The sequence below is a fragment of the Drosophila sechellia genome, chromosome 3L (genome assembly GCF_004382195.2).
Source record: "Drosophila sechellia strain sech25 chromosome 3L, ASM438219v1, whole genome shotgun sequence".
NCBI classification, from domain to species: Eukaryota; Metazoa; Arthropoda; class Insecta; order Diptera; family Drosophilidae; genus Drosophila; species Drosophila sechellia.
In genome coordinates, this window is record NC_045951.1 from 19,063,326 (window position 1) to 19,088,128 (window position 24,803).

Sequence of the window (24,803 nt, forward strand, 5' to 3'; positions counted from 1 at the left end):
TTGCTAACCATATCCGCCAACAAAAAACTACATTTCAATCTCTGACTCACTGCAGCGATTGCTTATTTCTACACGATTCCTGTCCGATTATTGCGGGTTTGCTTGTCTACGATTTAAAATTCCTGGGCCTACCGCTAAATAGCCCACCCCCGAAAAAATCCCCCCCAAAAAGAGGAAAATAAAAACGAAACCCAAGCAATTTGATCTTTAAATTTAAGCACGTTTAAATCAAAAGAGCAACGGACACAACTACACATGGACATATCTCTGGCTTGAAAGCCAAAAGCCTTGCGTGCCTGGGCCTTGTACATGAAATACATAAATACCTAAATATACATATACATATATATCTCTATACATAGTCTTCAATCCCACACAGACAACAATTGCAACAACAACAACAGCAAAGAGTTTGAGGCCCCAACAGCAAAAAGCCAAGTCCAGCAACAAAAACCACACGGTTGACTTTGTGAAATTCGAAAGGCGGCAGCGTTGCCTTCACCACTCTCCACCGCCCCCCTCCCCTTCGGTTCGAGCAACTCACCTCCTTCACTTGGCCATTATGTACTTTAAATTTAAATTCAATTGACTTCTTTTATGATGGCAAACGGGCGTCGTCGGCCACGCCAAAAAAACAAAAAAAAAAACACGAAGAAATCAAGAAAAAATTAAACAAGGAGAAAAAACCGAAAAACGTGCCAAGAGAACTGCTCACGTATCGCTCAAAAGGGGAGCTAGTGCCTCCGCTGGTCTTCTGGAACAGTGGGGCAAACCCTGGATGGAGCTACGCCCCTGACTTTTGCCATTTGCCTGGCAACTTTAACGGCCATTTCTTTGCTGTTTTCTGTCGCTGTTGCTGTTGTTGTTGCTGCTGCTATTGATGTGAATGTTGCTGTTGTTGTCGCTGCCACGCAGCAGCAGTACACTGCAAAAAAGTGGGTATTGGTATGGTATTGGTAAGGCAGTGACAAACTTGCTTCAAAACATTGGTTTTATGTTTGAAGTTATTTAAGAAGTGTTAATTTTTTGTTAAATGATATGCATAAAATATATATCTAAAAACTTTAAAAATTTTTTTCAGTGCAACGGCAGCCGCAGCGATCGTCGTCGGACTACCTTGGTAACGTATTTTTCGACATCGCTGTTGTTTTTCTGCCAGTTTGATCTTTGCCATAAAAGTGATTTTTTTATTCTTTGCTGCTTGTTGCGTGGCCATTGCGCTACAGTTGATTGCGTGATGTACGTGGGTTCTTAGCAGCAGTTGTTCGAAATGGGTATGTTCAGGTGGGATTATTAAAACAAGTAAGGATTTGCCAGGAACAAGGGATGATCCTCGCCGGGATTTTTCCTCTGGGATTGTGCATGCCTTGAATAAAGATTATCTTGCTTTCTTTCTGTTGAAAATTTCTTCAAACAGATGTCACACCATAAGTTCCGTAAAAAAATAATAAATTTCGGAATGTCTGTTTCAAGGATTATTTTAGATTTAGTTAAGCACTGTACAAATTATAAAATAGTATTAAAATAATAAATAAATAAAATAAATTATAAAGATTTCATTTGGTAAAGGTATTCAACGTTTTTATTTCTCTTATTTATACAAAAAAAAAAACAAAACCCATTTATGGTTTGTGATGTAATGGTCATGTACTTTTTATCTTAATAATCAAACTTAATATTATTTTACGCCCATAGTTATAGCTTATGATTTTGAATTTAATTCCCACTAGACCACGTCAATCCGTAAATGGATCTCTTGGCCGTATCCATATCTATGATCAGCTGTTAATTTTCACACTCCTCTTTATAGAGGAGCAAGATACCCGGCTAAGTCAGATGGGCAACTTTCGGCCGACCTCTTAACTCTTGATCAAGTTTCTCTTGGCATTTGCGGGCTTCTTTGATTTTATTTTTGGGGTTTGCCGTGTTTTATTTTCTGTGGCTTTTTCGCGCTGTATATTTTTTTGGCAAAAGTCAACCAGTCAACAAATTTGTCGAAGGAAAAAAACACAACCAGAAAGCGTCCACTTTAATGTGCTTAACAGGGTTTCAGCTTGAATTTTTGCAACGAACTAAATCAATAGTATATTCAAATTAAAAACAACCACTAAGGAATCTGTAGATACATAAAACATGATAGTTTTTAAAGTACCATTAAGAATAAAATCTCCATTTAACTTCCCTTAGAAAGGGTGAAATACAAAATCCATTTAACATTTTCGTTTTCAAAGTAGAGAATCAGCGTTTTAAGTGTTTTTCTATTCTTAAATTATCCTACGAAATTTCTGACAAAGTACACTAAACTTTTCGAATAGCTCACCCTGTATGGGTTGCTTGTAATGGCAGCTTTTATAATTTCAGCTTTCGTGCAATATAATTTTGAGCATTTTTCACCCGCATTGTTGAAATCTAAAATCAATAGCCCTAGCCACAGCCACATAGACAATCGTTAGGCAACGTCTTTCAGCCATCTATAAGTCGGTGGAGTATGCCCCGTGTACGTGTGTGTGGTACATACACCTTGCCGCACCCACACATCGACGCGAAGAGAGGCCAACTCACACACACAGTGGCACCTGGGCAAGCAGGCTTTGTACTTGTCTCCTACCCTTACCTGTCTTACCTGTGTGCCTCTCATTTGGCGGGAAATCATGGGTCGCTCGCCGCTCGCAGGGCAAAAACAAAAACCCGAAAATCAGGTAACAACGCTGCCGGCGTCGCAGTCGGCGCTACAGGTAAGCGATCGGATCATCGGCACACCAATGCAGAGGCGGCTCACACCGACGAGAAACCTGGCAGCGGCCTTATGTACTGTATGGCTGCGCCGACGTCGACGTCGGACGTCTCAAGAAGCTGATCTGGAGCTCGTTTGTCGCATTTTTACCAAAACTGAATTTAGTTTAGAAGCGTTTGGCGGCGTTGAAGGTGTGTGCTAAAGCAATCCGGTGCCAGAGCCAAAATCTTGAAAAATCTCAAATCTTTGGAGACCAGAGTCGCACTTGGCCGAATCAGAGATCGAGATCAGAAAAAGCAGTGCAGTTTAGTGCCCGATTCGGTGTGAAATGCTCGGAGATCGCGCCACCACCGTTCAACACAACTCCATTTCCAAGTTCCATATTCAGTTCGTCGTTTCCTCTCCAGCCTCAATATATCTGGGTATGTCATTTGCATTCGCAGCTGTTTGATATAACCCCACAGGCACACACGCACACTCGCACACACTCACACACACCAGCGCTCGAATATATAATAGAAGGTACGTATAGTAGATCGTGAGCAAATTCTTTAGACATCCGGCTCTGTAGGAGCGACACACGCTTGCAGAATTTTCAATAGCGCTATCGTCATCTACCTCATCTCATATGCACGGTAAACTCTTGATTGTCTGGCTTGGGCCGCAGAAAAACGTGTTCCGCGGCAACTCGAAATCGATTTGGTAATCAGCTTCCTATATGTACATATATGCTAAGATCTGCGATCTAGGCCTAGGCAAAGTCTCCGCTTTCGGCTCTTTTGTGTCCCCAATCAGCGGCGGCATCTCGCCCAGTCGAATAGCTCCATTTGAATATGCTGATGTATAGTACATACCCCTCCATTTCTCGTGATGTGTGATTTGTTCTTGGAACTATTTGACTACGACTTGCGGTCAGCGACTAGGCGTCAACTCGCATCTATATTTGGTATGGATATTATGTTGATTCTGTAATTTACGTCACCGCCTCGAGTCGAGAGATTGGAGCTTATATGGTGTACTCACTTTGCAAGTGCAAAGAAGAAAATTCAATGGAAGGCTGTATAAAAACAGTCAATAGCTGAATGCATCACAGATGGCTATTAATTCAAGATTTGCCTGGAGAGCGAAAATCAGGGAACTTTGTATTACTCACCGACTTATAATATAACTGCCGTGGGATTCATGGTACCTTTGCAGATAATATACCTATTCCCCACTTGAATCTTAGACAAATACGTGGGTTAGCTTCCCCTCCTGAAGCGTAGACCTTTGCTAACTAATATAAGTTGGCATTGTGTAACTAACTAGCTTTAAGAACCCTTCATTAAGCCAGTTAGCGTTTCATCTGGATCTAGTACTGCGGCCCCAGACTTTGAATGTTTCCTAAAAGGCATTCGTACTTTAGCCTATTGAATGGATCGCGGAGCGTAAGTGGCTGGCTACTGTCGTCACACAATATACATTGCACAATTTGAGGCAGGCGCACAAAATGGTGAAGTGGAGTGGAGTGGAGTGAAGTGGAGTAGAGTAAGACAGTGAAGTAAGACATTCAGAAAATTCGACTGGCTGCTTGGGTGCTTTTCAACATTTTCCGCCACTTTATGTTCCAGCGATTATTACCAGTAGAGAGTGGTGCACGAGTGACTATGTGTGTGAGTCGGGGCGAGGAGTTGTGGAGTCGAGCGAGGCGCATAATTGTGGGAACTTGCGTTACGGAACGCTCGTCTAGCAGGCCGTAGACTTGTAGACTTGTGGACCTAGCTAAGGCCACTCAGCCGTTCACTTGGCTTACTCACTTACTGACTTGGCCGGCGCTATAATGCGGATGCAGGTCCGAGGCCGAGTTCGAGTCCAAGCCCAAACCCAAAACCAAACCCAAACTAAACCCACCACCACCACCCAATGCCTCTGTCTTCGTCTTCGCCTTCGTCACCGTCTTGGTCACCGTCTTGGACTGCGACTATGTCTTCCGTCGTTCCAGTTACAGTCACTTGACCAACCGAAACATTGAGAATGCGATGGGAGTAAGAGTGGAGTAAGAATGGGACGGGTCTCGTTTTGGTGGGCATAATTGTTGATCGTCGTAGCGTGCATATTTATGGGAATATTTCTTGGAGCGAGGGAAAATCATTGCAGCTCCTCGCTTCTTCCCATGGCATCGAGGTTTCAATTCCGTTTCTGGTTCTGGACGAACGCGCGCTCGTCCAACTTTGACCTTTTTCCGACCATTATCTCGTTGTGCCGTCTATGCAAAATGCATACAAATTCCACGTTGCATTTCCCAATGCATTCGCAGCGGCGACGCCTGCGCAAAAAAACACACTCGTATAAGACATTAAAGCCAAAGCCAAAACCAAAGCAACAATGACGACATATGTGTCTGTGGGAAATTGGATTGTGTGCGTGAGTGGGCGACAAGTCGGTGAAACGAGCAATCGAGTGAATGTCCATGGGGCTAGCGAGCACTTACCATAAATAATAAACAAAATAAAAATAAACCCTGGCCAAAAAAGTGAGGCGAAATAAGCGTTCATCAAATTTAACAAAAGAGGAGGCCACTTTCCTTTCCCTTTCAACCATCTGCAGTGTTACAAAACCGGCTCTATATACAGGGTGCTATGTTGTCTTTGGTTATCTAGCTGTATGAGTGATAAATAACGTCATAAAGCTAGCTTACCGAAGTTAATATTAGCGTCTGACCAGCGAAACAGCCAAAAACGAAGCCCACATTGCGTATGCTTAACATTGGGGAAACACATCAAAACAAGCGTACTATTAGTATAAACCCATATGTACACATGCATGTTTATGATTTTGCAGTTTGGCTTTATGGCCAACTACTGTGGCAAGCAAGAAACGAGTAAGTTTTAGTATTTAAGTTTCGTATCTCTCCTCTGCTCTTTTGTTTTGCCTTGATTTATAGACACGACCTTTACTTGGAGTTATTTTACCCCCTGCGAACAGGAAAAGAGGTGGAAAATACAGACGCAAACAGCAGTCAATGACGTTGCTAATGAGCAGCTGATGAACACTAATTCATTGAAATCGATATGAAAGATCATTTGCAGGCAATCAAGAAAATGGTGGCAAGCTGAAAAGATCGGATAGCAACAACATAGTTAGGAACTTTGGAGGAAAACTACTCTTAAGGCTGTTGAACTATAATAGTGTGTGGAAAAGTAATGTTCGAAAAACCATAAACTCGGAGAGTAAATACATATGTATTAATAACAATTAATACCGTTAAATAAGTTATATATCTACACTTCAATCGATCAGCTTGATAAAAAGGTTAATACAGCTATACATGTAAACATTTGTGATTTAAACCAAAAATATAACACTTTCTAATACTTTTTCAGTTTGTAAAACAGTTTAAACAGTTTTAATATTTCTCTTTCAGTTTGTGAAATAGTTTAAAAAGGATGCATGTTAAATTAAAATAGTGAAATCAAAGTAAAATGAATATGTTATAAATGAATATAACCCTATATCGGCATATTTAAACAAAACGGCTTAAAGTATACCATTTGGAAACAATAAACGTATACAGTAAGAGCATTTAAATGTACCTAAATATTTCTATTCGGCAAGAACGTGGCTCAGCTCGCAGCGATCTTGCTTTCACTGCCAAGTTGAAGTTCACAGATCTCGACAACTCATAGGCATATGACTAACGACGACTATGCAAATTAGTTTGGGCCATATGCCCGGTTATCGCAGACGCAAAAAAGCAAAAGCACAATTCGACATCTGTTCGTTCGGTCTGGGGGCCAAAAGCAAATTGCTAAGGTGGCACAGACGATCGTTTGGCATCGAATCGTGTGGCATTATACCGGCTGAGCATCCAGATATAGCGGTGATCTCTGGGTTGGATATATAGCCGATGATGTATGGTGGGAATTTCCGTGACTTTTGCCATTCGATTGGTCGGTTTCCGATCTCTCCTACAAGTTCATATAGGCGTCTCCGAGAGAGAGTTTTTGAATATAATACCTATATGGATGTGTTAGCAGTGTAGGGTGGCCCTGAAATGTTATTTTGGATATGAGATTATCTCACTTTTGCTTTCAGTTTTGGAGTCCAGGTGAAGTTAGGTCTTTATAAAGATACTCTTTGAAGATATAATTATTTATTAATATCTATTTATATTCAGAAGAAATAAAAATTGAAGTATTTATGTATATTTGCTTGTTCTCCCAAAATCTTGTTGTTTGTTTTCTTACCCAAATTGTTAACTTACCAGCTCGGTTCACCCTAATATCTACGTTCTAGAACCTAGATGAATTGTTGGGAGTATTCGCATTTATGGTGGAAGTAAACAGATTTCTTTATTTTATTCATTATTAATCTTTAGCTTTTTCATTCTCAGAGACCCGTGGCAGAGTATTTGTTTTTGCTGTTACTCAATTCGAATTACATATCACTAAAAATAAAAAGAGAAATGTCGTCTTCCTCCATCGGATTTGGGTTTCGACCCCGACTTTCGTTAATCTGATAGTTTTGGTTTTCTTTTAGAATATCGCTACAAGAGTTGGTTTTAGTAACCAAATTTCTTTGTTTGTTATCGTGATGTGGTTTTCGTAAATCTCCGATCTAATCATAAATCGCCTCTTAAGCGCTTTATGCACAACTTCGTTTTGATAAACAAAAGCTGTTAGTTTTGTTTGTTTAGCTTGTTTTGTTTTGGGAAATTATTAGGCAACTTAGAGAGTTAGAAACAAATGGGCAACACTATTATCGTATTCATCGCCGACTAATAATAATAATTAGAGTAATCATTATAAATTTATCATACATACATACAAGCTCCATATTTATGTTGTTGTTATCTTTTAAGTTGTTTACTTGAACTAATTTTAAATGTTTGATTTTAATTTAGAATTAATTAATATACTTTAAGTTTCTGTTAGAATTTGCTAAGAGTTCATTTAGTTAATTAATGTTCCAATTCGTTAAAGCCTTTCCTACACACACATATACATTTAAATAGATATCTCGCTAACTTAGTTCTTGGAAGAAAGTTGTAATTTTTAGTTTTTCAATAGATTTTGATTAGTTCATTTTGGAGTACTTCGGAAAAAGGATGGAAAATGTTGAATGACGAACTGAAACCTCTTTGCTGTACACACATATACATAATTTGTTAGGGGGGAAAATGAGGTTGTCACACAAATGCGGTAATAGATCATTGTCGATGAGAAAGAATAGGGAAGTAGGGGATGAAGATCATAACTACTAAACTACGGACCACTTAAAAAATACACGCACGAATTCGTATTAATATCATCATAATTTTCTCGCAAACTTTCAATCCTTCCTCGTTTCCTGGCCACACAAATCGTTTGCTGTTAAAATGTTCCTTATTGTGTTCGGATTTTGTTCAATTGGTTTTTTGGACTCTGCCCTTGTCGTCAGTTATAGATCCTATTAGCTAGATCTTTCTAGTACTCTCTTCAAACTATTTCGCCTGCTATGCTACTTTATGTTCACGTTATTAAAACATACACAGTAAATTCCTCTAAAATGCTTCGGTTTCTGTTGTTTGCTGTTGTTGTCTTGTCACCTAAATAAAGTAAATAGTGTTGCATATTATTATAATTAATATTTGGGTTTTTTCATTAACGGGTCCTCGCTAATCAAATCCGACTTTGCCGCCGCAGAAACTGGGTTGGGCATACTTTTACATACTTCATTTGTTACTTGTTTTATTTTAATGTGCCCATCATACTTTACACATTCGGTGTTTGCTTTCATTTGAGTCTGCAAGTGCTTGCATTTATCTAAATATTTTGCTCGTTAAACTCGAAAATCAGATTTTAGAGATTACAGTTGTATTTCGGCTTCAGTTATTCCTCGGGTCCATCAATTTTATATTTGGCGACTAAACACACACGACATGTCTACAAAACGAATTCAATTTAGTTTAAAAACTTTTCAAGTTAGACTAAACGTAAACGTAAATCATCTCGATCTGGATTGGGATGTGACTGCCGCCCTGGCCGAGGATGTGCATCTCGGCGCCAACCTGCTGCCGCCGGCTCAGAACGAGGCCTCCACCAGGTAGGTGCCATCCATGGGCTGATTGTTTTGGCTATTCTGAGCATTGCTGGCAGCCGGCATGTACTTGCCGCAGGCCTAAACAGAAACGAGAACAGACCAGAAAATGTTAATATTAAGGCTTTTACCGCTCGGGGTCAGAGTTCACATGATTAATGATAGCTCCAGAATAGCATGATGTGCCTACAACTAAAACAGAAGCTGCATAGAGATTCCAGCCTCCTATCAGACTCAAAACATTCTTAAGGATGCCCACTGAGAAATTTGACTATATATTCTAAGATTTTGCTGTAGTTTTATGTCTTGATAATTTTATAAAAATGATAAATAAAAGTTCATAGGTTCGTATATACATATTTAAAATCAACATCTTTCTTTTAATTCTATTCAAAGATTTTAAAGATATATACATATATGAAGGAAAGGTTTGTTATATATTTGTTTGTTATATATTTTATATTTGTTATATATTTTAATCAAATTTCGTTATTATATACATTTTAATACAATAAAGACCGCCATCCATTTGACTGCAATCAAAGAATTTATATTTACACAACTTTTTGTACTATTTTTCAAGCAAAATTTTCGAAAAGAGATTGCATTTTTGGCTGATATTTACACTATACATTCTACATAACATCTACAGCCTTACTACATTTATATTTGCAAAACTCACAGCATACTTTTTGATGTATGTAAAAAACTATATATTTGACATAGGAAAAGGAGCTCTGATATAATTAGTTCTGTTATGATTAGGTACTTATGGTACATCAAAATGAATTTATTAAAATGAGAGTTTAATGACTAGGAGCACCAAATTCATGTTAATTTCCCTAAGATGCACCCAAGTGATATCCTCGAGGATGTGTTAGTTCTTCCGTAGGTGAGATGTGAAAATTTACAAGATTACAAGACCAACAGAGGCAACAAAGTCAACACACACAAACGGTATACAGTACTTATAAAGAGAGAGGGTTACGGAAAGCGGTTTTGGACCCACCTGTGGGGGCACTCAACCCCTCGAGTGCCGGACGGCGGTAACTCCCGCACTTCTCTCCCCGTACAGGGTATGTCGGGGCGTATAGCTTACCTGGTAGCGCTGCGAGCAGCAGCGGCCGCAGCAGGACTGCAGCAGGCCGGCGGCACTGTTTGTCGAGTGGGCGGGACTGGCCATCGGGGACGGGGAGCCCGGCCTCTTGGGCTGGCCGTTAAACGGTATTTCTAACTCGACAAATTCTCGATCCTGCGGTTTTTGAGCATTGAGTACAGGTACAGCCAGAGAAGAATTTTACAAAGAGAAACGAAGAATACATAGAGTACAATGTTTTTCTTTTCTTTTTTTTTCAACAATTTTACAATATAGAAATCTTGGGAGGGGGGAGCGGGGGTTTACACACACACAAAACACAGGACTTAAGAATGGGGTTCAAGTACATACGCATAAACAAATACTAGGAGCAAAGGGGGGGGGGGGGGGGGGGGGGGGGGGGGGGGAGAAAGGGGAAGAGCGAGCGTTTTTGGCCCCTTCGAGTTTAAACAACAATTAAAACATTAAGCTGGTTTGTGGGAGGGGGTGGGGGGGCTAGTTATAAACATTTGAACGCTACAATTTGTTAATGGGAAATTGGGTAATTTTCTTGTTTGGTTTTTTGTTTTTCTTTTTTTTTGCGCTCCTAAGCAATGACAATTGTACAAAAACACTATGAGAACAAACTTTTTATCGAAACAGCCAGGGGGCGGGGCAGCGGGCGGGCAGTCACTTAGCGGAACGAGAGCGGTAAATGCTGGGGGCGGTTCGGAGGGCATGGGCGGTGGCGGGGGCGTGGCAGAGCGGTACGAATGGTAAGCAAGCGCCAGCTAGCGACATTCGAGTGCGACTTCGGCTCAAAACGCAACCACATTTATGGCCGCTTCTAACCGATTCTCGATTTTTGACAAAACGCTATTTTATTGATTTGCTGCTTTTAGTAGAGATTTTAAGAGCTCATCAAGTGAAATGGCTTATGGTTATGGCTAGCACACATACAAAATAAAAATGGTAATGGTGCATAGTAATCGATTATGAAAGCAGAGTGAAAATCACTGAAAAGTTTATTCAATTCTATTAACCATATAGTAAATTTAAGACTATAGTTCATATAAGTAAAAGGTGTTATTCACTTATCGGAATAAAATGGTGTTAATGCGGAAATTATTCTGAAAGTTATTAATTTATTTAGATTTGTTTAAGAACTGCAGTATTTATAATTGCATACCAAGTTTTTCTTTATAAAACTCCATTACCATCCATATTATTTTCTGGTCATGTTTTCATTATTCTTAAGCAATTGCGTTGTTTTCCCAACTTTTAAACAAATTGTTGTCTTCGAAAATAGCACAGAGAGCTGGCCAAGAACTATTTTTAATGAATTATGAATTGTGCTCATAAAAAAATAGTTAATGCTGTGCCATTAAATGAAATGGGAATTTGCTCTCGATAAATTAGGCCTTACAAATTGTGTGCTTTAATGGGCTTTTCATATCCACTTAGTGACTTTGAATTCTTTGTGCCGATACTTCCCCTCACTTCATGAGCCCCTTTGGGCATTTAAAATGTTTAGATTTTGATATGGTTTCTGGCCTTATGTTGACAGCAATCGATTGCATATGGCTAAATGGTCGTTTTGGAAATTTCTTGATAGCATGTGGGGGAGCATTCGCATATCGTTCGAACCGATTCTGTTCGGTAATGACCTATTCGAGGAACTTAAAACAGAACACAGCGCATAGCATTCAACACGAATCGTTTTCTAATGCCAGAGGGTATTTGAAATCAAACAAAAAACGACCGACAATCAACAAAGAAGAAATTAAAATTTAAAATTGGAAATCATAAAAATTAAGTGCAACGCGTAAACATGAACGAGTTTAGATAGAACGAGAAAGGTAGATAGAGAGAGAAAGAGAGGGGCGATAGAGAAAGATTGAAGAAAGAACGGAACTTAAATACAAACCGAAAGCACTTACTTTGGCGAATTTATTTATATTCGTCTTTTTTTCAGAGCATAGACATTGATATTCATTGCTTTTTATTTCTATGTTTTATATTTGCTTATTTTCGAAGCCAGTTCGGGCTCAGATCGTGTGAAAAACATGACACAAATGGTGAACTTAGAACATATAACTTAGGACGAAATACAACAGATCGCACACAAAAACGAGAAATACCATAATAATGTACAGAAAACATATTCAAATAAAACGATAAAACTAAAACGCTTAACAAAATGCACATACAAAAGATGCTGAATATTTCAGTTCAGTTTCTTTTTCTCTTGGCTTTCCGCGATTTTTGACTATTATTTTGATTTATGAGAAGACACGTCAGTTCTAAAACGCCCAACAACATATCCTTCGTCCTGCCACTCGCTGATTTTGCTGTCGCCACCGTTGATGTTTTTTTGGCTGTGGGTGTCGCTCTCGTTGATGCCGTTGTCATTGCTTTCCTAATGAGCTCGTGGCAAACCTTACAATTTCTGACTACAACTGAGATGTTCAAATGTTGCTACATCTGTCACGGAGTAAAAACGATAAATGTATAGAGACAGAGTGTGATTCGAGAGGTAGTAAGAAATGAAAAGTTCAAATCATAAGTTCAAACACTGAGCGCGCAATCGAGTGACAATAATACGTATCACATGTACGAGTATGTATACAGAGAGAGAGAGATAGAGCTGCACAGCGAAGGACAAAGCTGCCTCGCACATTGCGTATACGCACCGTTGTCTTCTCCAGACATCGCAGCAAGTGATGGTGCTGCAGCTCGAAGATGTCCTCGTCCCGATAGTTGTCATCCAGCTCGATGCCCGACTCCTGGGCAGCCCACCGGGCCTCGGCGGCCTTCTTCTTGCTGACAAAGGCGGCTCCGGACGAGGCCTTGGCAATGCGGATGCGCGCCAGGCGAGCTTTCTGCAAGGCCATAACACATAATGAGTATTTGTGGGTGGTGGGTGGCGTTCAGTTGGGATGCACACGGAAAAATGCATTCATTTCACTGGCTCCCAGCTAAATTTCCAGCGATTTAATATCAGTGTCACAGAAACTGCTGGGAAAATCTGTAACTATAATTACAGGAAATTCCAGTCTGCAGTTTCTGTGACACCGATGGATTCCTTGGGATTCCCCAGATAGCCTGTTCTTACCCGCTGCGCCTTGCGCTTGTCCGCTCGCTGGTTCTGGTGATAGATTCTACTAAAGTTCGATACGATAACAGGTACAGGTAAGGCGATGACCAGCACACCGCTGAGCGAGCAGACGCCGCCCACAATTTTGCCAGCTATTGTCTCTGGCACCATGTCGCCATATCTGCGACGGATGGGAAGATTTCAGAATAAGATTAGATAAGGCAATGGAAAATCTAGCCCTTTTAATTGGCATGAAGATGTAAAGGGAACACACACACATTATATCACTCTGAGTAAACTCACCCCAGCGTCGTCATTGTGACGATGGTATACCAGAAGGCCGCCGGAATCGATGTGAAGTTGGTGCCATTGACGTTCTTCTCGGCGTAGAACATGACGGTGGCAAAGATGATAATGGCCATGGCCAGCGAGAAGACAAGGAAGCCCAGCTCGCTGGCGCAGGACTTGAGCGTGTAGCCGAGGATCCGGAGTCCTTGCGAGTGGCGCGAGAACTTGAAGATGCGGAAGACACGGAACACGCGCAGCGTGACGAAAGCACCGCTCACGTCGTCGTTGTCGGTGATCCCGAGGCCAATGTAGTACGGCATAATGGCCACCACATCGATGATGCTCATCACCGAGCGCACGAACTTGCAGCGATCGGGGGCGGCGAAGAGTCGGAGTAGGTACTCCGCCGTGAAGATCATCACGCAGGCGGTATCCAGGCAGAAGAAGACGATCTTGTAGCGCTCGCCGCAGGGCAGAGTTCCCGCTCTGCCCGGCCGGTGGCCACACGGCACCGTCTCCACCACGTTGGCCATCACGGAGACGGCGATGAAGAAACCCGTTACATAGTAGAACACCAGGGCGCTCGTCGACGTGTGCGGATTCTCGAAGGCCCGCCACATCTTCTGGCGCATGTTGGTCAGCTGCTGCAGATTCTGATCCCCGTTCTCCGACAGCTTGTCGTCCATCAGCCGCTCCGCGTTCTCCCGCTTCCGGTCCCGATAGTCCTCGTAGCAGCAGTCGCCTATTACATCCGGCATTATGCCAAAGAAGGCCAGCTCCTCGTCGTAGCTGGTGAGGCATTCGTGCTTCGGGTAGTGCAGCTTGCCCGTCCGGTAGTAGTTCAGTATGTGCCGGAAGATGTCCGGGTCCCGATCGAAGAAGTACTCTTTGCAGTCCTCGTCGTAGAAGAACTCCCTTTCATTGGAACCTGAATGTAATCAATATAAGTGTGAATATATAAAGTAGTAGTGGTTCATTAAGTTAATAATGTTTGTTTACAGTTGGTAATATAGGAATATCATTTTTAAAGCTTGTAAATATCTGAAAAAGTTCTTGTTAAACAATAAATTTCTTGTATATATGTAGAGAGAAACATTTTCAAGAACACTTTTTATTTTATTTTCCTGAATTTACTGAAAGGTTTTTTATTATTCAGAGTGAATAATTTATTGTACAGCCAATCGTCTGTAAACTGTATAAACTATTAAACAAAATGATGCTGGCTCTAAACCGTATAAAGTAGAATTGTTAATGCTATAAATTTTGACCTTCCTTTAGTAATTTAGTAAATTACTAGTTCTGCTATTTTTAAATCTAAGTTTGTATTTATAGGGGGTTTAACCCCCTTTAAGTACCCTGAGTACTATATTACGTATACGTACCTAAAAGGGTGTCCGGATACTTCTCCAAGGTGTTCCGCCACGTCTCGAAGCGCCGCCCGGAGACGTTGATCAGGAGCTTCTCGTCGTCCGTTTTGCGGCGATCCTTGGGCATCGGGGGCGGTGGCAGTGGGTGGGTGGCTATCGGCACCCACCCGATGGCCGCCGCCCGGGCGAAGGGCAGCCAAGCGGCGACCGAGGCCATGCTATGGGGTGGAATGTTTCAGTGTCCCGGCTGACAGTAGGGCTTCTTTCCTGCGCTCCTCGCTGGATTCCGTCCACCGGCTGGCTAATATCCTATATTATTTGGCAGTTTATTGGGGTGTCCCGGTTGTGCCGGGCGCTCTGCGGGATGGGGAGTCCGGTGATTAACTCCTATTTAAAAGCTTTCGACCGCCGCCCGTACTTATTGTGCTGCGAGTGCATGTTTGCAACTTCTGGCTAGCTGTGTTTTATTGCTTGAACTTATTGCTGTCATTTTGCTGTGGCTGCTGCTACTTTTGCTTTTATCGTTTACTGCGGGGATATGAAAAGTTTCTCGTGTTCTCCAGTTGTGTTGATGTGCAGCACTGCAAGAAAGTGAAAAAGTTCGCCGCACTTTAGCACAAGTTTGTAGGAGGAAAAGGGGTCGCAATGAGAGTTTTAATTCTACGAAAAGTTTTCAAAACACGCTCACAGCGAAATTTTTGCTGCTAGTTGAGCACTTTATTTGCTGAACTTAAGACCAACTAATATCTTGAAATCTTCAATGGTTTATAGTGAAAATAAATGTGCTCTATTTCAAAGCAATTACCATTTAAGAATTGTTTTTGTAAATAAAAATTCCCAGAAAGACAGAACAGAAATGCAAAAACTCGTATAATCTATTTTTAAACACATATTTGAAAATATTTATTTAATGACGAATGCTTGTGCAGAAATTTTCCAAATTGTTGTAAACAAATGCCCAAGATTACCCTTAAGTCCCCCGCAAATTCCCAGAGACCAAGTGTATAGTAAAGCAATCGGTTAGGGTTCGCTGAATCGAATTAAAACCGCCCACATTTAAATTAAATGCATTCAATTGTTTGAAATTCACTTCAATCGAATTCTAAAGTTTATGGGGAATCCCAAATACTCGTAGTATTGTCTGCTGGATTTTCCGACTTTCTCAAAGCATAAATAGTATCATAAATCTGAGGGGAACAGCCCCCGAGCACAAACTACACACACACACCCACACATCGGCCCACTCTTCAATTTCTCGCTTCACTTGTTTACATTATCAATTTATCCCCACCACTCCCCTATGCCCCTGCGTATATATAATGATTCACGGCAATCGACAGACAACGCCATTCAATGCGTTTTCGAGCAGCGCTCTGTCTAAATATTTAAACATGCCAAACAGAATCGAAGGGAGCGACGGACCATGGGTCTGGCATGGGTCCGGCAGCTGGGAGCAATGTTTTGGCCAGAGCCAGTGGAGTGAACGACCACCGGATGGTCTTCCATTTGTCCACGTCTGGATGGATCTGGTTTGGACCCGAAGTTCTTGCCTGGGATGGAAACAGTGGGAAAATGGTCACCATACCATTATAATGATTATATTATTATAAAAAATATAAAAGTTCAACATTAAATACAACTTTTCCTATTTTAATGTATATTACATTGAAGGAAACCCACAATTTTACAGGGTATTATTAAATTGTCAACATGCAGTTCTGGCATGTACATTTATGACAAGGAATGATTTTACAGATACAATATCTAAAATTGTACTCATCATATTTTTGTTATAATAGGACAATAAAGTCAGATTTTCAATTATTTTCGTACGTATCGCAGCCATCGCACACTCTTCTAGTGCGCTTCGTCACTATGTAAACTGAAATTCATAGTGATAACTACTGTTGCCACATTCAAATAAAATAGGTTGTTTTTAAACACTGGTCTTTTTATTAGAATGTAATTAATTATTTCGAGAACTAGATTTAAATGAATTTAGAATAGACATATGATGGCGTTTCTTTTTATATTATTATTTGTTTTCAGTGTAGCTTTTATATGCCATGCTGAAATTTTAATCTGTTTTAGAATTTTCCATTGCATTCCGTTTTGAGTGTACGCGAAAGATTGGACGGGATGCGTGGGTGGCTTTGTTGCTCCGTTCGCCAGTCGCACAACAAATTTATGTGCATTTCAATGGACAGTAAACACCCTGCAAATCTTCCTTGGGACACAAGTCATTTTCCAAACAACAATTAGAACGCAAAAAGTTTTTTTGTCTGTCCTTTGGCCTTGCGCCCACTTCGCGGCTACAAGCCACCCACCCAACTAACCACCCAACTGGGAACTGTGACAAAAAGTCATTTGTTTCCATAAATGTCATGGCTTGGCATGACTCTTGAAGTCTATATAATGTGTTTCTTTGATTTATACAATATTTATGGCTCTGTGTTTAGTTGTGTTACTGTGGCACTATGTTCTTCTATTGCTACGTAATTCCAGACAAGAGCACATCGATTGCACGGCCAGAAAATGCGGATTCATTTCTTTTACACACCTTAATTAAAAGTTGCTGCATATTTAAGAGCACCTTTTAACTGTGAAATGCGTGATTTATTATAAAAATTATGTAACAATGCTCACATGGTGTTTAAAAATGAAAGAAAAAAAATGTCAAAAAACAATAAGAGAAGCAACTTTCATCACATTGAATCCTATATACCCTTGCAATAGTTTATTTAAAAAAAAGGACGTTTGTATGCCGAGTAAGATCACTGGATGATCAGAAATTTTAGAACTCATTATTTTGGCTGTATTGAAGAATTTGAAGAAGAAATATCGAACTAAGGATTTATTTTCGATTATTATAAGACAGTTTTCTATGACAGTTATATGATTAAAATAAAATCTAAAACCATCAAAAGTTTTTTTTATTCGTATTATTATACCCTGACTTTCAATATATTAAAGACTTTTGAATAAGTATTATGTTATTAACTGAATACTAAATCAGAGACAATTTCTGTACTGTAGTTACATTTTGTAGTTTTTACTGAACTAGTTAATTTCACAAAGTTTTCCTTGCAGTAACCAAATAGCTTGAAGAAAGAAAAGTTGAAGGTGTTTCGGGTTAAAGTGGATGTGGCGTTTGTCATTCGGCGTTGCCATAACAATAGCCATTAGGAGTTATTAGTTTGCTGAATGGAAACCAGTGAGACACGACACGGTCACCAAAAGGTTCTCGATAGTTGAAGGCTAAGGTTAGACAAGGTTAGCTCAAGTGATAGATGAGAATGGGACTAGGATAAATTGGGTTTGCCTTAAATCATAAGTACTAGTATTTGCATGCAGTACATGCAAAATAGATATTAGGGTCTCATTTTGATTGATGGCAGGGACGCATTGTTTGAACTGTATATCGGTTATAGTTATGTATAAAAAAGATATAAAATGTCTATAATTTATTCTTATACAGTAAAAGCTCCAAATGAATAGTTGTAGAAAGCAAAGCAAGTAAGCTCAGTTCACCCAGTGCATCACATCACACAATAAGCAAACAAATTTTGCGTCCATTAAACGTTGAAGAGTCAAACAAACCGACAGATTCAACCTTGCTTGCCACTCCCACAGAACTCACGCCCTGTAGAAACACCCACTACCACCCACACACACACACACCAGCACTTTTTGAAACCCAGCTGAGTGTCAGGCCTTAATGTTTTAATGCCGCATTATCCTATCAACAATTTTCCTCTATATATTGACGTTATTACTCTTCAAAGACGTACACGGTAAAAAATTAAAGTCTTAAATTTTTGGATATAAATAAATGTTTTTGTAAATACTTTAAATTTTAATATCATTAGACAATGTTTCTAATCTTTTACATATATGTCATATTAAAGCCATGCAAGTCTGAGTTGAAATTTGTAAGGATAAGAGCAATAATTATGATAAAATAATTGTCAATATTCAATTTTAAACTATACATAGAAAGGACTCAATCGAATTGAAGAATTGTTTCTAATTGTCACATAAAAATAAAAAAAAATCACTTGAAAATATTTTTCATTAACTGTTACCTTTTTTTTATAGAAATGTTAATTTTGTTATCTATTATTGATTTCCAATGGAAAAAGTTCTTATGTTTAACAGTGTTTTTTCATCTTTTTTCATAGTTTGTCTCTTGTCGTTGACCTTGCTTTTGTAGCTCGCATTGTGCGAAATGGAAATTAATCAATGCCGTTTGCTTTGCTCTCCTGATCCGCCCCACACCCACCTAACACCTCCCACCGTCCACCGCCCACTGCAGACGTTGATGATGATGTCTGATTCAAGGATAGCTTCAACATCGCCATCAGGCAATCCAGCGGCAGGATCAGCCTGTTCGGTGGCCAGAATAAATTGTCAAACAGCAAACGAGGTGGCAAGGTCGGTGGGGTGGTGTGTGGTGGGTGGTGGTGACCCGTCCGGCTGTCCGGTGGAAAACACCTTGGCGCCAAACCGGGGCTGCTGAATGCGACTTCCGGCTGCTGGCGAAACAAAGGCGCCACATGTCCCTATTATACTTAGTCGTCCCACCCTGTGCCTCCATTAATTATTTGCATAGTTTATTTTAGTTTTGCGTGGCGCGGGGCTGCCTAATTATTTGCCAGTTAGTTGGCTGCTTTTAGTTACAGTTCGTCTCAAGGTTTTACTTTTCCGCGGGGGTGGGGGTGCAAATGCCCCAAAAACAGAACAACAGCAGCGGCAACAAAGCATCTCTCATCTCTGGTCATATTGATGTGGATCCATCCATCCATCCATTCATCCATTTACCCATCTGTCCATCCATCCATTCATTCATCCATCCATACCTTGTTCCCTACTACCAACAATGTGAGACTTTTTCAGTTTTCATTCGAGTGGGAGTATTCGGACTTGGTCTTGAACTGTGACAGGCATTATAAACATTTCAATCAGAAAATTTCGGATTCGCACTGAATGGAAAGGTGAGCGAAATGAACTCCCAGCAGATTTTTAGCCATCAATCAATTTCGGTCTAAGAACTTCTTTGTGCGAAAGGTCAATTTACAAAATTAATGATATGAATATATATTTTTTAGCAATGAGAAGATATATCGAATCAGATTTTTCATTGAAAACAATCCAACAAACCATCTCTGGGATTTTACTATGATTTAAAAATTGGTTTCTTTAAAAAATTTAAAAAATTCATAATGAAACTTTAAAGGATATTGTAGTTTATTATTTCATAACAATTTATGATAATTCGAAGAGCAATTTAACATAATTAATTGTGTTGTTTTAGCAAATAGTAATTATTTAAGATTTCTTCTATATATAAAAGTACCACCATCAGCATAAATATAGCATACTTTTCTGACCTTCAGCATGGGAATAACCATATCAATTTACACCTCGCAGCCTCCACAATCATTATCTATTAATGTTGCTTTCAGGGTCAGCATCACAGCCATCGCATTCGTTTTTTTCCGGCCCTGTTTGTGTTTCCTGACGGCCCGTTTTTTTAATGTTTATTATTTGTTTTTGTTTATTATAAAGTCCAAACGGGCAGGCGGACCAGACCACCCACTCGGCCCTCAAGACCGTTCCATTTAAAATTGGTGGCCCCAAATGCTAGTTAGGCATTAATGTGCGGAGCACACGGGAAATCTACGGAAATCCTGTAAATTTTCCATCGCGCCCATTGCGTGTGCCCGCCTTATTATGGCGGCTCGACTTTGACTTTCTCTTTTTAGCCCTCTCAAAGCGGAAGTCATTTTCGCGAAAATCGAGGGGGGGAAGAGGAAATCGACGGGCACAACTGCAACTTTGAGGCAAAATGCGAATCAAAAAGAAATGAAAGCGTTTCCAGATCATAAAAGCAATTTTATAGCCTGGTGGGCATTTCAGTTTTGTATTTTTATTGACAATAAGTTAACATTGTTTACGTGTTTAGTTGTGTGTGTTGTTGTTTGGTGCTATTTTTGAGGCATCACAACAACAACCTCCTGACCGGACCAAAAATACTCGGCGTTTTCCCAACTGCTTCGAATTTCCCACATTTCCCCGCGTTGATTTTCATTTGTTTACAAGTAGTTTTTTCGTTCTTTTCAAATTTGTTTCATCGGCTTAATGAAAAATGAGAAATATGTACAACTGAGCAGAGAAGCGCGAGAGAATGAGAGAAAGGGAGAGTGGGTGAGAGTCTCACTTTCTCTGCGCCTGCTCATAGGACCCTTGGGTTTTGGATACGGGCTTAGGATGTGGGTCTCGGTTTCGGTTTCGGGCTAGCGTTCGGCTTAGGCTCTGGGATGAATCCGGACTGGGATTGGTTCGGATTCGGGGTTGGGTTTGGGTTTGGGTAGGAGGAGGGCCCTTGCCCTCGCCGTCGAGCCAACATCAAAAAACATTTCGCCATTTGTCTCTGGGCCCAGTGAAGATTTTATAATTTTCCTTGTACTTTTCACTTTTCCCCGTGAGTGTGTCGCCGCGCTTAAGTAGGGTCTTATGTATCCTCCCACTAGGAGCCCAATTGGAGGTGTCTCCTCGAGTAAGGTGTCTATTTGGCAAGCATTTCAAAGAAACTAATTCGCATTAGTGGCGCCTTTTGCCCCCCATGGAAATTAAATCGGTTTTATACACGATTTATTTTCAATCATCAGAGCTCTATAAATATCTCTGCTGCAATATTGATCCCACACACAAAGTGCACTGCATTTTCGGTCAGCAGATGTATCTAAGCTAATTATGCTTATATTATTATTATTATAATATTAAAACATCGAATCATAATCAAATTTGTTGCTTTTGAAAGCAATTATTTGGATTAAATTTGCATTTGCACAGAAAATCATTCACATATCTTAATAGCTAATTGCAATAATTATTTAAAAAGCATCAATTTTTAATTGAATCATAAACATCGCGATGTTGGCTATAAATTCAAACAAAGGCTTGCATTAAATGCGTTTAATTATTCGCCAACTGATGCATGGCCAATTAAAATCATCTCAATTTGGAAACGGAGTAAAATAATTTCAGCAACATTTGTTTGCATTGGCAAGAAAAATATTGACCAGCTTTCAGCATCCTGCGCATATTAATTTTTATGGAGCCGCAACACACTGCGTATACGTATTATTAATTCAAGCATTGCTCATACGTCATGTTGTGCCAGAGGATAATACAAGAAAAGGCCGAATGCGTCGACAACAATTCGATTACAAGGTGATTTATTATTTAAATTGCATGTTCCGAAACAAATCTGGGCAGCCAACAAGATGGAGCAAGGATTGCTGGAAATTGGGAAACCCAATGGCACGTGCACTTGGAAAAACTCAATCGAAAAGGGAAATATTCATACTTTGAAATGAAATATATTCATATATATATAATATTATAAATTATAAAATTTCAAAGTATCTGAATTACAATTTAAAATTGATAAATACTTCCTTTTTACACTTGTTACTTTGTTTATAACCTATTATTGAGTAATTTGTAGGATCTGTACATTATACTTAAAACATATTATAAGTGAATAATACTTTTAGTTTTCTCTTTTTCTCAAATCCATAGCTTACATAATATAAAAAAATGTTGCGAATCGGGATGTGCAAAGGATCAAACTTGGAAGTTTCCGCCGTTGTTCGCATTAATTCAAAGGACATTAAAACGTTATAGAGTCGTGCTTATCAGTTGGCCAACATCGTCAGCTGGAAGAGCTGCAATGTAGCGAATCCACCACCACTAGCACCGAAAAACTTTCGTCCTGATGGCCATGGCAAGCAGGACACCAGGAGCGGTTCAGCCTTTCCATGCGTTAAATTTGTTTATATCTGCGTATAAATACGCGTACAACTGTGACCACGTACGGGATTGTGTACTATATGTGCTTATTGGGGTGTAAGAGATATATGAATAGAGATACAACCACGGGTAGCAAAATAAATTTCGTTCGAAACAAAAGATCTTCCATAAAACAGGATATTTCTGATTATTACTAATAAGATCTTTAAGACCAAAAGCTTTACTTTCTCTTAAAATCAATCCCATCAAATTGAGGTGAAGTAAGAAAAGAACCACGTGCATTAAGCTGCAATAAAAGTGTAATTTTAAACCAATGACAACAAAACAACAACTACTGGATGCGCGGCAGCTGCGCTGCAACTGCGCTGCCTCTGCTGCATTAAGCGCGTCATCAAAGAAACACACACACACACATAGAAGAGAGATAAAGCCTTTCTGTGTGTGTGTGCTTGCATCGGTGATGCTGGCATTAGTGCAGCTTTGTTGTTGCGCCAAAAACCAAGCCAAGGATTTTTCGCACATTTACGCCAACAAATGGACTGCAGCTGCACTGGTCAAAGGATAGGAAGGAATATATTTGATATCTTAATTATTATTCTCATTAATATGGGGAAAATTAATGTTCAATTTAAATTCAAGTCCGGGATAATAAGCCTACTTTAACATTTCGAAATATTGGGCTTATTTATAAGATAAGAAATAAGATATGAAAATACATCAAAACAGATGTTTATGTCGCCTTAAAAAATAATTTTTTTACAAGGACTTTATCCTAATATTAAATGATTCTATTGTAATTGTTTGAATGAGAGAAATTTCTAAAAAAAAACTATGTTTGTATGTTAATAAAATGTAAATGAGAGCACTACAATTTGACGAACAGTAAAAATATTTTTATTTTGTATTAATTGAATGAACTTTTAAAGAAATATCGGAAAGCAACGCTTGATTTTTCCCAGTGTCTTGTTTGCTCCTGGCTGCCTCGCTCTCTCTTTCTCTCCTACAGACGACCTTCACTTTCGTGGGACCGACCGTTATATATTTTGTGTGCCTAACGCTTTTTTAACGTGTTATGTTGTTTCTCTATTTTCGCTGGCCCGCTGGTCAAATTAATATCCTGAGTGGGCGGTGCGTGGGGGGAGAGGGGGGTTGGAGGCGATGGTCGATTTAAATAGGCCAACTATGCAGAAACAACAACTTGTTGTTGGGTTGCAGGCACGCCATAAGGTGCAATTAAAAAGCGTGTTTTAAAATGAGCTAACCGCATGGCAAGGACATGGGCGGTTCGAACTGGATGTGTATTTTCCACTATTATTTTCCCTCTGGTTTTCTGTTATTTTTTACGGATGTTGTTGTTGCTGAGAGAACGAGCGCCACAGCAACAACAACAAGAACATCAACAGCAACATTCGCGGATACACACATTTTCACAAATCAAAAAAGCAAACGAATATTGCCACACAAACACGCACACTGAGAAACACACTCCCACACACACACACACATGGTCAAGAGAGACAGACAGGAAAAATCTCTCATTTTTTATGGATTTTCTGGGCAGGCAATCTGCTTTCGCTGATGTTTGATTAAACAATTGCTTTACGGTGTTTTAATACTCCTGTTGACTTTCGTCCATCATCTGCCCGCATTTCGCTGGGAAATTGGGAAAAAGTGTTTACACATACATACGCACGCCTTTCGGTTTATTGCATTTTACACTTGTCGCCTCTTACACTTTTCCCACCTCCTCCGCTCCTCCTTTCGTTAGCCGCACATTTTCCGCACTACTGCGTGTACATTTTCCACGCTTTCGATCCGGGAAATTTGATGCTGGCCCCTTGTCTGTTTTTGGAAAAACAAATTTTCTGACACTTTTCTCAGACTTTTCTGCACGCACGGGGGCCACAAAAAACTTGGCCCAAACTGCGTCCCGCTTTTTGCTCCGCTCGGCGTTTTCTTGGGGGCGTTCAGACAAACAGTTCTCGACAAACTGAAAGTGAAAAGTAAATGCAAAAGCGCCAGCGCCTCCGACAGTCGGTTGTCTCACTCGGGGCATGTGAGTCCGAACCCAAATCCGAACCAGAATCCGGGACAGCAGCGAGATGCTCACGGCGCCGGCGCACTTCGAAGAGCAAGTGGTGGCCACTGGCCTCTGAAGGCGATGCAGAATCGAAACAGATGTTCATGTTACCTTCCGAATGAACTATGATCAAATATTTATGGCATATACCACATATCAATGGATTCCTATCAAGGATATCTCAATTCAGTCGCAGTCGATAACCATGCATTTTTCACAGGATCTATAGTTTATTAGCCTCTTACCTGTTAGCAAACCTTCATACTGTTTTGAATCGAATATAATCC

At 40.0% G+C, this 24,803-nt stretch overlaps 1 protein-coding gene across 4 annotated transcripts; it reads right to left on the reverse strand.

Annotated features, from left to right (window-relative positions):
• Positions 1-7,039: 7,039 nt before the first annotated feature.
• Positions 7,040-24,428, reverse strand: LOC6619368 (potassium voltage-gated channel protein Shal). Of its 4 annotated transcripts, none has more exons than XM_032720145.1 (7): positions 24,181-24,428; positions 14,634-15,199; positions 13,267-14,179; positions 12,982-13,144; positions 12,560-12,748; positions 9,891-10,043; positions 7,040-8,872 (listed from the first exon to the last, which is right to left on the reverse strand). In XM_032720145.1, the coding sequence occupies exons 2-7, from the start codon at positions 14,833-14,835 to the stop codon at positions 8,777-8,779; spliced, it is 1,716 nt and encodes a 571-aa protein (XP_032576036.1). In that variant the 5' UTR covers positions 14,836-15,199; positions 24,181-24,428; the 3' UTR covers positions 7,040-8,776. The 4 variants fall into 4 exon arrangements, with proteins under 4 accessions (XP_032576036.1, XP_032576035.1, XP_032576037.1 ...); XM_032720144.1 differs by having other exon boundaries at positions 24,170-24,428; XM_032720146.1 differs by lacking the exon at positions 9,891-10,043 and having other exon boundaries at positions 24,170-24,428.
• Between the last annotated feature and the right edge of the window lie 375 nt (positions 24,429-24,803).